Source organism: Arachis duranensis, chromosome 7, assembly GCF_000817695.3.
Source record: "Arachis duranensis cultivar V14167 chromosome 7, aradu.V14167.gnm2.J7QH, whole genome shotgun sequence".
Lineage (NCBI taxonomy): Eukaryota > Viridiplantae > Streptophyta > Magnoliopsida > Fabales > Fabaceae > Arachis > Arachis duranensis.
This window is the reverse complement of record NC_029778.3, coordinates 18,898,971-18,913,423: the sequence shown is the minus strand read 5'-3', so window position 1 is coordinate 18,913,423 and position 14,453 is coordinate 18,898,971. Positions and strand designations below refer to the sequence as shown.

General features: G+C 40.4%; 1 protein-coding gene across 1 annotated transcript; it reads left to right on the top strand.

Moving 5' to 3' along the window:
• The first annotated feature begins 3,214 nt into the window (after nucleotides 1–3,214).
• On the top strand, nucleotides 3,215–4,279 carry LOC110273536 (uncharacterized mitochondrial protein AtMg00810-like). The gene has a single exon (XM_021126695.1). The coding sequence runs from the start codon at nucleotides 3,215–3,217 to the stop codon at nucleotides 4,277–4,279; it is 1,065 nt and encodes a 354-aa protein (XP_020982354.1).
• The last annotated feature ends 10,174 nt before the right edge of the window (nucleotides 4,280–14,453 follow it).

The window sequence follows — 14,453 nt, the reverse complement described above, 5'->3', positions numbered from 1 at the left end:
AAATATAATTTAAATTAAAAGTATCATATGAATACGTTTATTTGAATTTTTTAATTCAAATTTTTTAATTTAAAAATTATGAGTCTGTTTAGATAAAAATTTTTACTTTATAAAATTTAATGATTTTAATCAGTTAAAATTTTCAAACTGAATAAACATAATTAATCTATCTTATGAGTACAATATACAAGTATCTTTATTTTTATCAAATTAAAAATTTTATAATTTTAAAAATTTTAATTATTTGAAAAAAAATTGAATTAATTAAAAAATAAAAATATACGTATATAATCCAAATTGTATCAAATCATATCAACGTAAAATGGGAAAAGAAGGAAATAGGGCATGACGGTGGTGAGAGACGCCACTGCTGCTATTGCCGGTGTTAGAGAATCATTAGAATCATTTTAGATCAGTTAGTATCGTTTATATTTATATGGCATATCTGTATATTAATTGTAGGATTCTATACTTTTATTACTTTGATTCTTCTGGCACCTATATATATCCCTTGTACATTGTACTTTTGATCAGACTGAATAATACACTTTTTAGATTACTCTCTCAGTCTCGTTTCTAACATGGTATCAAGAGCTTAGGTTAATTTTTTCAGAAACAATTGGTTTCTACTTCTTTTATCTTATTTCACCGGCAGTACTTTGTCCTCTGTTTTCGACATCTTCCTGACGCCTTGGTTCGTCACCGCCGCCACCTTCGTCTTCTACTCGTTGCACGCTTTCCAACGCCGCCGACCTCGCCGCCTACCGCCGTCGGACGCGCCTTCATAGGCTACTGACGAAGCAGCTGACGTGGCATCTGACGTGGCCGCTGACGTGTCAGACAGTGGGACCCTCCCTTAGGTTTTTTGATGAGCTCTTTCCGATTTTGCCATCCGTTTCCTCATTTTCTGCTCAGAAATTGTAGTTTTCTCTCCTCTCCTTGTTCTCTGTGACTACTATTATAGAAAAGTCAGATGTTTTTGCTGCCACAGACAGAAAGGGTACCTTCTGTCGCAACTGTAACCGTTTCGGGCACCCGTTCTCCAACTGTCCCTCTATTGAATGTCGCATATGCCACCAGAAAGGCCATATTAGCTACCATTGTGCACAACTATTTTGCCATTATTGCAAGCTCTCGGGACATTTGATTACTACCTGTCCTACTCATCCACCACGTCCCGCGTCTGCTTCTACTGTTGAATCTACCACCACTGCTTCTCTCAACTCGTCTCCTGTCTCTCTATCTGATATTGCGTCTCTTCTTCAACGTCTTCTCTCCCTTTCTGGTAATACCCTTGCTGCTCTTTCGACCCCTCCAGGTACTTCTAAATGGTATTATGACTCGGGATGCTTTAATCACATGTCTCCATTGCGTAATCTCTTCTCGTCTCTGTCTACCACTACAAATGGACCTTCTGTCAATACTGCAAATGGTTCCCTCTTTCACCCAACACACAAGGGTTCTATATCCCAGTCAACTCTTAATCTTCCTGATACTTATTATATTCCCAAATTAAACTTTAATCTTATTTCTGTTGGTCAACTTGTTGATCTGGGTTTTGAAGTCACTTTTTCTGTTTCTGGTTATCGTGTACAGGATCCTCGGACGGGACAGATCATCGGGACTGGAAGAAAGGTCGGAAGGTTGTTTGAACTCGAGAAACTTCATATTCCTCATGTACCAAATGTACCAAATCTCTATGCTGCTTCTTCTCCCTCTACCCTTCACTTATGGCATCAACGTCTTGCCCACACCTCCTTAGGAAAACTGCGTCCTCTTGTGTCTCAGGGTGTTTTAGGTCAAGTTCCAAATGAATCTTTTGATTGCATTTCTTGCCAAACTGCCAAACAACCTGCTTTATCTTTTCACAATAATTCATCTCTTGCTTGCTTTCCTTTTGATCTCATTCACTCTGATGTTTGGGGCCCCGCTCCCACTGCCTCTATGGGCAGAGCTCGATACTTTGTCGTTTTCATTGATGATTATTCTCGTTTTACTTGGGTTTATTTGATGACTAATCGCCATGAGTTACCTCAAATCTATATCAACTTTGCTACTATGATTAAAACTCAGTTTTCAAAGATCATTAAGGTTTTCAGATGTGATAATGCTATGGAATACCGCGATTCCAAACTCTTAACCTTTCTTGCAGAACATGGTACTTTGTCTGAGTTTTCTTGTCCTGGTACGTCTCAACAAAATGGTAGAGCTGAACGCAAACACCGTCACATTCTTGACTCCGTCCGTGCAATGCTCCTTTCTTCTTCGTGTCCTGAGCGTACTTGGGGTGAAGTTGTTCTTACTGCTATTCATGTTATTAATAGACTCCCTTCTTCTGTTCTTGGTAATGTTACTCCCTTTGAGCGTCTTTATCATACCTCCCCAGATTACAGTTCTCTTCGAGTTTTCGGTTGTGTATGTTTTGTTCTTCATCAGCCTCACGAACATAGTAAACTTGAACTTCGGGCTCGTATGTGTTGTTTCCTTGGTTATGGCACTGAACACAAGGGTTATCGTTGTTGGGATTCTCTCTCTAAACGTGTCTGTATATCTCGCCATGTTGTCTTCTAGGAGCATCACATGTTTTTTCGGTTCTCGTCCTTTGAGTCAATTCCTACTACTCAGTCACCTTTGTTTACTAACCCCAATGTTGATCTTTTTCCTAGTGATGATTCTACAGATTCTATCTCGAGTGACCCTCCACAGCCTCTTGTTCTTCCGCCTTCTCCATCTCCCAATGATTCCAGACCGGACGATGATCCTGCTTCTACTGTCATGCCTCCTCCTCCCGCTCGTTCTTCTTGATTATCATTATTTTTCTACTATCCTTCATCAACATGAACCTAAGTCATTCAGAGAAGCCTCTACAAATCCAAATTGGCAACAAGCAATGCAGGAAGAAATACAGGCACTTGAAAAAGCACACACTTGGGATTTGGTTGATCCTCCTTCTGCTCAAGAAGTTGTAGGCAGCAGATGGGTATACAAGATCAAGACTCGCTCTGATGGTTCTATTGACCGATATAAGGCACGATTGGTTGCTCAGGGTTGTACGCAAGAGTATGGTATTGACTATGAAGAGACTTTTGCTCCTGTTGCTCGTCTCACATCTGTTCGCGCTCTTCTTGCCATTGCTGCGGTCAAAAAATGGTCTCTCAGTCAGATGGATGTGAAGGATGCATTTCTTAATGGAGATTTGAAATAGCAGGTATATATGAAACCCCCTCCGGGTTATCCTTGTCCCTCTGGCAAAGTTTGTCTCCTTCGCAAAGCACTCTATGGGCTTAAGCAAGCTCCTCGTGAATGGTTTGACAAGTTCAGCACTACCATATGCAGTCTTGGTTTCACTTGCAGTCCTCATGAGCATGCTCTCTTTATTCATAAAAGTGAACGTGGAGTCGTTCTTCTACTTCTGTATGTTGATGACATGATCATTACTGGAGATGATGCTGATGGTATCTCTGATCTTAAGGCATCCTTTCAGCGTACTTTTGAGATGAAAGATCTTGGTTCTCTCAACTATTTTATTGGTCTAGAAGTCATATCCACCGATGATGGCATCTATCTCTCTCAGGCTAAATATGCTTCAGATCTCCTTACTCGAGCCGGAATTACAGATAGTCGCACTGAGTCTACTCCTCTTGAGCCTAATGTGCGATTTACTCCTATGGATGGCATTGTTTTAGATAATCCCACTCTCTATCGACAGCTAGTTAGACGACTCGTCTACTTAACTGTCACCCGACCAGACATCGCCTATCCAGTTCATGTACTTAGCCAGTTCTTGTCATCTCCTCGGACTACTCACTATGCGGCAGTTCTTCGCATTCTTCGCTACATCAAAGGCACTCTATTTCATGGCCTTTACTTTTCTGCCCATTCCTCTTTGTGCCTTCAGGCGTACTCCGATGCTGATTGGGCTGGTGATCCCACTGATCGTCGTTCTATTACTGGTTACTGTTTGTTTCTTGGAGACGCTCTCATTTCTTGGCGTGCTAAGAAGCAAACGTTCACTGCTCAATCAAGTACAGAAGATGAGTATCGTGCCCTTGCTAACACCACTACTGAGGTTATCTCCATTCGTTGGCTTCTCGAAGATTTGGGTGCTCCTCAATCGTTCCCTACTGATGTTTTTTGTGACAACCGCAGTGCTATTCAGATTGCCCATAATGATGTCTTTCATGAACACACCAAGCACATTGAGATTGATTGTCACTTTGTTCGGCAACGTATCCTTATTGATGTTGTTCGTCTCATTACTGTTGGCACACTAGATTAGACTGCTGATATCTTCACGAAAGCTCATCACCCGACTCGTTTCCGGACTTTGTTATCCAAACTCAAGATGGTATCCTTAGCTCCCACTTGAGTTTGAGGGGGGATGTTAGAGAATCATTAGAGAATCATTAGAATCATTTTAGATCAGTTAGTATTGTTTATATTTATATGGCATATCTGTATATTAATTGTAGGATTCTATACTTTTATTACTTTGATTCGGATTCTATACTTTTATTATTTTGATTCTTCTGGCACCTATATATATCCCTTGTATATTGTATTTTTGATCAGACTGAATAATACACTTTTCAGATTACTCTCTCAGTCTCTTGTTTCTAACAACCGGAAAGGCCGTCAGCGCTCGTCACTGAACTGCTGTGTCATTGATAAACCCCAATTTGACGATTTATCTTGTATTGAATTTAGAGTATTTTGATAACCTTTTGTCACATTTAGCCTATGAATTAGCATGGTTTTGTTATCTCTCCCATGTTTGTGCTTAAGTGTAAAAACATGCTTTTTAAGCCTTATTTTGATGAATTCTAATTTCTCCTTGATTCCATAAGATGCCTTGATGTGTTTGCTAGTAATTCCAGGATTAAAATAGGCTAGGCATGGATCAAAGGAAGCAAGGAAGGAAGCATACAAGTGGAGAGAAGCATAAAAAGTCAAAGAAGCAAAGTCAGCCATGCACGCACACGCGCACAAGGCGCCCGCGCGCACATTACAGAATTGACCAGGGACGCGCACACGTACCGTGCGCGTACGCGTCGATGACCGCACATGACTTCATTAAAGCAACATGTGCCTGGCGATTTGAGAGGGTTTCTGAACTCATTTTGGCGCCAAATGCTGATAGAAAGGAATAAAATGATCAAGGATTGAGGGGAAGGCAATCAATCTAGCATATAGCATAATTAGGATTAGTTTTAGAGAGAGAAGCTCTCACTTCTCTCTAGAATTAAGATTAGGTTTAGGTTAATCTCTCTTCTTAGATCTAGGTTTAATTCATGCTTTAATTCACTTCTCCTTTATCAATTCTTAATCTTCTCCTCTTCTTCTTTCTAGTTATGTACTTTAATTCTTGTAATTCTTCACTTTGTTATGGATAGATTGTTGTTCTTTTATTTTCTTTCAATAATGCAATTTGAGGTAATTCATGATAATTGTGATTTCCTTGATTGTTGTTGTTAATTCTTTGCAATAATTGTTGCTAGATTTCATTCTTGTTGTTGATTCACTATGCTTTTCTTTTCTGCCTTCCAAGTGTTTGATGAAATGCTTGGTTGGGTTTTAGTGTAGATTTTGTTCCTCTTGGCCTAGGTAGAGTGATTAGTGACTTTTAAGTTATCTAAGTCCTTTGTTGATTGATAATTAGAAGTTGCTAATTGATTTGAATGCCTCTAAAGCTAGTCTTTCCTTTAGGAGTTGATTAGGACTTGAGGAATCAAATTGATTTATCCACTTGACTTTTCTCCATGGTTAGAGGTTGACTAACTGGGAGCAATGGATAATTTGAATATCACAATGGATAATTTAAGGTTGACTAAGTGTACTTCTAGTTCTCATATCTTGCCAAGAGCTTTATTAGTTGTTAGGTTATTTTTCTTGCCATTTATAATTCTTGTCTATAATCTCAAAAACCCCAAAATAACTCACAACCAATAACAAGACACTTTGAATAGGTTTATCTTTTGTTTGTTTCTTAATTTTTGTTAGTTTTATTTTGTTCTCTCACTATGAATTCTCACTTTGGCTTTGAGTTTGGTTCTAATTGTGTTATAGGAAATGTGGACTTCAATGCTAACATGTACCAAGGATGGAACACTCCAAGATGGGAGGAGCCTCAAGGAATTGATCACTCCTATTGGCATCAACTTCCAGACACTTATAGGTATAATTCTCATCCTAATGCATGTCAATTCAATGGTTATGGTGACTCCTTTTATGACAATCAACCACCACCATATACCTATGAATCTTATCCTCAACATGATGCTCAACCATACTCACAAGCTCCTTTCTACCAAGTACCTTTATGAGACCCTTATCCATCATATAACCAATCACCCACACCACATCCTTCTGATCATTATGAGCAAGAACCTATAGAACCACCACAACCTTATCATGATTATTACCAAGAACCACCTCAATACTCACCATCTACATACCCTTACCAAGAAGAACCACCTTCCTACCATGAACCCTCTCTCCAAAATAATGAACCTTCTTACTCACCCCAAACCCCAATAGACGATCCTTTCACTTTGTTACTTCAAGGACAAGAGGCCATGAAGCGGGATACACTTGAGTTTGTGACCAATTTGACCAAAGTGGTGCATACTTTAGCCCACCAATGTTTGAAGACTCAAGGTAATTCCGTGACCACATGTGAGATGTCAAAAGAAGAGCAAAGCATAAAGGAGAAATTGGAAAATCCGGTGGAAAAGGAGGAGTCAAATTTTGTGTTAGAACATTTGGAGGAGCCTATGATCATTGAAGAAAAGGGAGAAGTGGTTGAAGATCTAGGAGATGTCGAAAGTCCATGGGAATGTAGTATCACGGACAACTCTTCCAAGAAGTTTGATATTGATGTTGAGGAGGGTGCGCAACCTCCAAGGCATATCATCGTTGGAGATTTGGAAGAAGCTTATCAAGAAATGGATTCAATCATGGATGAATTTCTCTCTACAATGGAATCCTTTCCAATTGGACATGAAGTTGAAATTATAAAAGAGTGTGCACAACCTCTCAAGGAAAACGAAAATGGCATGGTGTATATTGAAATTGAAGAATATGAAGAGGTTGATCAAGAGATGAATTCATTCATCAATGACTTCCTATCCAAAATTGAATCACCTCCCATAAGACAAGATGAAGTTCTTGAAGACAACACCAAGCCACGTGACAAAGGGGATGAGGTTGAAATTGAAGAAGCTTGTGAAGATGTGGAAACAACCAAAGAAGAGCCTAACGAAGTAGACCTTGCATTGTCTAAGTGTGGGGAGGTCTCCCTTCCCAAGACACCATCCAACACAACATTCAAGTGGGTAAAATCTCTATCTCTAAGCTTTAACTTCTCGCTTGAATATGGTTTAATTGAAAATGATGGCCAACTTCGAGCTCTTTGTGGAGTTAAGAATAGGCGAGAGTTGGGTAGTGGTTGGAAATTCGGTATAAAAATCGTAAAGGCCAAGACCCTAAGGTATAGGAATGCGGATGGAACGGAAATCACCGTATATGGGTTTATAAGGAAGCATTGGTGGAATAAAGAGAATTCTATATGTCAACCACCTGGAAAGAAAAAGTATGAAGCTCAAATTGAAGACGGGTGTGAAGATAAGATATGGGATCCCGGGTCGCTATTTGAAGACCAACTATGGGGACTCATATCTTGGGTAGAACTTTGCCCAAGCTTGATGAAGATGGTTGGAAATTCTGTCAACCAATTGAGATGCAAAGATCCTTGGAGATTCAAGGATGAGTACAAACATAAGCCACCATGACAATTAGCGCCTCAACATGTCCAACTTAAGGACTTAAACTAAAAGTGCTAGGTGGGAGACACCCCACCATGGTAAACTCTTTCCACTCTCTTTTAAATTTGCTTAATAAGTGATTTGAGTTACCATTGTAGGTAGATGTTTCATATAAATTTGTTTGTACAACTTAATTGTTAGCTTAGTCACGTGTATGTTGTGTTTAGTAGTAGATGAATAATATCAAATTGTATTTTTGTGAATTGTATGATGGTTGATTGAATAAAGAGTTGTGAGCAATATGGGGAGCACCCAGCATAATTTTTCTGATACAAAAAAAAAGCAGAGAGGGGGTGGACGCGCGCGCACGATGTACGCGCACGCGTCCCTGAGCGGATGCATCATCACCCACATTCCAGAGAGTTGGGCCTCTCTTGGGCAAACACTACGCCCTGACCCCAACACAATCCACGCTGACGCGCACTACGTGCGTGCGCGCCGATCATGAGAACAGGGAAGTGCACGCAGACGCGCACCTGCCGCGTCCGCGTCGATCTGCTGCTGCAACTTTTGAGCCAAGCCCCCAGAGAGTTATGCTGGATCTGGGCCAACTTTAAGCCCCTAGCCCAACTCAATCTGCGCGGACGCGCACTCGCCGCGTGCGCGCCCATATGCCTAAAGGAGGAATAGACGCGAGCGCACACATCGCGCTAGCACGCCTTCCGACAAATTCTCAATATACGCGGACGCACACTCGCCGTGCGCGCGTCCCTTATATGATGCCACTCCAGGCCTTTGCCCAGAGAGTTGGGCGTGCGTCAAGCCCACTCTAAGCCTCAAGCCCAACCCCATGTACGCGTGCGCGCACTGTACGCTCACGCGTGGGTCCCTAGTTTCATCAATGTACGCGGACGCGCATGATGCGCGCTCGCGTCGATTCAAAATAGGATAACCCTAGTGCGCGAAGGACATTGCGCAGTCGCGCACTCTCTCTTCTCCCTCATCATCTTCTTCTTCTTCTCACCATCAACCGCCACTAACAGCAGCGCCGTCGCCACCGCCGCACGGCCAACCCAACCTCCCTCTCTCACCATCAACCAACTCCTATTCGTCCTCTCTCTCTCTCACCCACTCACTCTGCCCTCTGCTCTCTCGCACGACCCACACGCCGCCGCAGCCGCCGCCATCTTCACCGCCACCATCCACGGCGGCGCAACTCGTTGCTTCTGTTGCTTCCTTTCCAGCCCCAATTCCCCTTTCCATTCTCAGTTCTTCCCAACTCTCAGGTTCCTGCTCAAAATCTGTTTGTTCTCATTTGTTTGATTCTGTTAGCTACTGTAATTTTCTGATAGTTAGTTAGAGTTTGAATTTTGCATGTTAGGTTAGTTAGAAATAATTACGGTTAGGTAGCTAGGACTGGATAGAGGATTCTAGGCCTGATAAGTGCTCCGTTTGTGTTCATATTCTGTTTGCTGACTTGTCTGATAAGTGCCAATTTTGAGTTGCTCTGTGTGCCATCTGTGTTGCCTGGATGCTATATTATCGCTGCTGTCATTAGTTGATATTGTAATCATGCTAGTTGTGCTACGTTGCCATCCGGGAACGTCCAATTTTAAGCCGAGATGCTGCCCAATTTTCAAGAAATTTAATTTCATTTTGGTCTTTATTATAATTTTGGGCTAATTCTCATTACTTTTGACTTCCGGGATTGGCCTTGTACATTGTGAACATGAGCCACGACTCCTATTTTCTTTGAGCCTAAATGTCATCATGCCACTAATCCTCATTTTTCTTTTTAACTCACTAATTTCGTTAACCATTTAACTTCTACTCACGTTTAACTCTCTTTAACCATTCTTTCAAAGGTACGATGCTTTCATTGCTTAATGAATATGAGTTGTTGACTTTAGTGACCATCACATTGTATGCATTTTGTGAATCCTTTTGTTGGCAAGCTTTCTTTCATCATAACACTAACTATCAATCTCACCTCTTACTCACTAACTTGTTTAATCTACTCATTTCATTTCTCTTTACTCGATTCATTACCCATTCCTTGAAGTTGTGATGATGAACATGCCTATTCTTTAAAATTGTATACTTTGTGGTTGTGTTGATTTCTTGGTTTATGTTTCCGTCTATGCTTATTTGCACACCAAGTTTTCAATACCTCATCTTACATCTTGAAGTTGCTCTTAATTGCTATATGCTACATGTTTAATTGTTATCATATTGTTTTTTTTTTCAGGATGTCGGATAAAGGAAAAGCCATAGCCACCTCTTCCAAGAAAAGAAAACACTCTACACCCTCTATTCCCTCCATCTACAAGAATTATGCTAAGAATCCTCTGAATGACGAAGAAAAAGAGAATCAGTTGTTACCTTCTACCGATCCAACAAAGTTCCTCAATCTTTACTGTGAGCTCCGCCTGTCCAAGTATCGGACGACGAAACTAAACACCGAGAAGAAACTTGTCCTTCCCAATGATGTGAGACGGTCAATTACTAGTCGGATCCTAGAGTTGGGTCTGGATTTTGTTGACAGAGATTTGGGGGATATCAACATCTCTTGGGTGAAGGAATTTTATTGCAATTTCTTCCGTCCCACTTTGGATTCAGTTCAGTTGAGGGGTAGAGAGATCATGATTACTGAGACTGCTATAGAGGAGGCTTTGCAGTGCCGACATATTCCTGATGGCACTTGCGCTCATCAGCAGGCTGAGTTGGCTATTCACAGCATGACCTTTGACTATGAGGCGCTTAGGCGCATGATCGGTTTACCGGATGCTACATGGGTCATGGATGCGAACAATACTAAGCCTAAGGGGATGCTCTTCGCTCAGCTGACTAGAGAGGCCAAGACTTGGCAGATGATATTTGCCCACTATGTCTTGCCTACCACTCACTTCTCTGAGATCCCTATGGAGATGCTTCTGCTGATTGGGTGTGTTATGGAGGGGAAGGATGTTTATTTTCCTCGACTTATCCGGCAGTGTATGTGGCGAGCGTATATTCGTGGCCTACTTCCATTTCCTACTTTGGTCACGAGTATGGCCGCCCTAGCTGAGGTCCCCTGGTCAGATGATGATGTGACACCACCACCCCCAGATGACGATGACAAGGAGGTTACTATTCCTTGGGGTGGTTGGGTGCACGAGAAGCCCCCAGCTAGACACCGTTCTAGGGCTAGGGCGGTGGCAGGGACAGCCAGACCTCCAGCAGCCCCATCCTCTTCTACAGCAGCAGCTCCATCTTCTTCGACAGCTCCACCTTCATTACCTGAGCCTACTTACCTACTGGTCCAGCGTCTGTTTCGGTTTTTAGAGCACGAGAGGCTCCATGTCAGACACCGACTGGATTGGATGGATCAGGCGCTCATCTCTCTTGGCGCTGAGTTACCTCCGCTTCCAGACTCTCCGGCCTCCGATGAGCAGGATCATCAGGAGGAGGATGCGGAGGCGCCGACTCAGCAGGATGCACCTCCAGTTGCTCCTGACACTACAAAGCCACCACAGACCCATGAGGAGCCGGTCCCACAACCAGAGCCAGAGCCTACCGTTGTACCTTCCACTGATCCTCCGGTTTAGCATCGAGGACGATGCTTGATCTTAAGTGTGGGGAGGTCACCGGTAGCACCACCATTAGAGGACCGGTGAACATTTTGGCCACTTTCCTAGTTATCTTATTTTGCATACCTTTTTGTATATATTTGATGCATTTTGAGCTCATTTTAGATACTCTTGCTATTTTGGTTCGTTTTGGATACCTTTACTGCTTATTTTGGATTTTAGATATTTTGATGCTTATGGATAGTTTTAGATGTTTTAGATGATAGATTCCATACTTTTAGTTGGATTTTTTTCTAAATCTTTGAATTTTTCAATCACAACAATGCTTAGTCAAATATTGAGATTTTTCAAGAAATTTAATTATAGGGCACTAACCCAATTGATTGAAGAAAATTTTTGGTGAAACTTGCTTGAATTCATACCTTGTGAAGCATGTATTGAATTAAGAACACAAGCTTGTGAGACTTGAGCCTAATGAGGTGGTTACATTTTATAACCACTTATTTTCTATTCTTGTGTGAAATTGTTCTCTATCAATGATTGTGATCCTTGATTTGTTTGATTCTATATGTCCATTTATTTCTTGTACTCGTGCATTTGTATGATTGAGGCCATTATTTTATTAGCCCACTTACCCAAATAGACTACCTTTTACTCTCCTTTGTTAGCCAAATTTGAGCCTACGATTAACCCACTTTGTTCTCAATTTAGCACATTACAAGCCCAAGGCGGAAAACCAATGAAAGTTTCTTGTTTGGATCTTTGATTAGCCTAGGCTAGTGAGAGTGTTTATTATTCAATGTGGTGAGGCTTGGGAACATTGGATGGGATAAAAAAAAGGGTAGTACACCTTCATATTTAGGAATTGGGAACATATTCATGTATTGATTAAATGTATAGACCTTATGCATTGATGTTCTTGTATATAGTTTGAAAAAAAAAGAAGAAGAAGAAGAAAAAAAAGAAAAGAAAAGAAAAGAAAAAAAATGTATATAGAAGAAGAAAGAAAAATGAAAAGAAAAGAAAAATAATAAAAGGGGACAAAATGCCCCAAAGTGAAGTCAATAAAAAGGAATCAATGCATAGGTGTTATGAATCAAATAAGAATGCATGAGTATGTAAGAAAAAGTGAAGAATGGGTAGTTAGAATAGTTTGAATTTGTATAGGTTATTATATAGTTAGGTGGGAAAGTCTATACTAATCAAAGATCTAAACTCTAGTCCACTTAACCATAAATGATTCTACCTTAACCCTAACCCCATTACAACCTAAATGGAAGACCTCATGATGAATGTATGCATGCATTGAATAAATGTTGATTGTTAGAAGAAAAATCAAATTTTGGAAAGCATAATTAGAAGAGAATTGAGTGAATTAACCCTTAAACACTTGAGTGAATAGAGCGGATACACATCCGGTGTAAACACTTGAGTGAATAGAGCGGATACACATATCCGGTGAGGGTTCAAAGGTTCAACTACATGTGTTCACCCATATTATCTATATTCTTGCAAGTTTAAATTCTTTTGGTGATTCAATACAATTGTGGTTTGGAATTAATTCCTATTGTCTAGCCCTTGTGCTTGCACATGCTCTCTTGGCAATTTGATATGTTTGAATTAAGCATTTACATTTATTTTAGGTAGTTGTATTTAGATAGGACTCATATAGTTTAGTTGCATTCAATAAATGTCACACCCCTTAGTTCCTTCTTATTTTAACATGAGGACATGCTAAGGTCTAAGTGTGGGGAGGTTGATAAACCCCAATTTGACGGTTTATCTTGTATTGAATTTAGAGTATTTTGATGACCTTTTCTCGCATTTAACATATGAATTAGCATGGTTTTGTAATCTCTCCCGTATTTGTGCTTAAGTGTAAAAACATGCTTTTTAAGCCCTATTTTGATGAATTCTAATTCCTCTTTGATTCCATAAGATGCCTTGATGTGTTTGCTAGTAATTCCAGGATTGAAATAGGCTAGGCATGGATCAAAGGAAGCAAGGAAGGAAGCATGCAAGTGGAGAGAAGTATAAAAAGTCAAAGATGCAAAGTCAGCCATGCACGCGCATGCGCACAAATCAAAGAAGCAAAGTCAGCCATACACGCACACGCGCACAAGGCGCCCGCGCGCACATGGCAGAATTGACCAGGGACGCGCACGCGTACCGTGCGCTCACGCGTCGATGACCGCACATGACTTCATTAAAGCAACACGTGCCTGGTGATTTGAGAGGGTTTCTGAACCCATTTTGGCGCCAAATGCTGATATAAAGGAATAAAATGATCAAGGATTGAGGGGAAGGCAATCAATCTAGCATATAGCATAATTAAGATTAGTTTTAGAGAGAGAAGCTCTCACTTCTCTCTAGAATTAAGATTAGGTTTAGGTTAATCTCTCTTCTTAGATCTAGGTTTAATTCATGCTTTAATTCACTTCTCCTTTATTAATTCTTAATCTTCTCCTCTTCTTCTTTCTAGTTATGTACTTTAATTCTTGTAATTCTTCACTTTGTTATGGATAGATTGTTGTTCTTTTATTTTCTTTCAATAATACAATTTGAGGTAACTCATGATAATTGTGATTTCCTTGATTGTTGTTGTTAATTCTTTGCAATAATTGTTGCTAGATTTCATTCTTGTTGTTGATTCACTATGCTTTTCTTTTGTGTCTTCCAAGTGTTTAATGAAATGCTTGGTTGGGTTTTAGTGTAGATTTTGTTCCTCTTGGCCTAGGTAGAGTGATTAGTGACTCTTGAGTTATCTAATCCTTTTGTTGATTGATAATTAGAAGTTGCAAATTGATTTGAATGCCTCTAAAGCTAGTCTTTCCTTTAGGAGTTGATTAGGACTTGAGGAATCAAATTGATTCATCCACTTGACTTTTCTCCATGGTTAGAGATTAACTAAGTGGGAGCAATGAACAATTCTCATCACAATTGAGGAGGATAACTAGGAAAGGACTTCTAGTTCTCATATCTTGCCAAGAGCTTTGTTAGTGTTAGTTTATTTCCTTTACCATTTATATTTCTTGTATAAAATCTCAAAAACCCCAAAATAACTCACAACCAATAACAAGATACTTTATTGTAAGTCCTAGGGAGAACGACCCGAGGTTTA

What these genes read in the sequence shown, in the direction of transcription:
- LOC110273536 (XM_021126695.1), top strand. Translation starts at nt 3,215, where the DNA reads ATGAAACCCCCTCCGGGTTATCCTTGTCCCTCTGGCAAAGTTTGTCTC.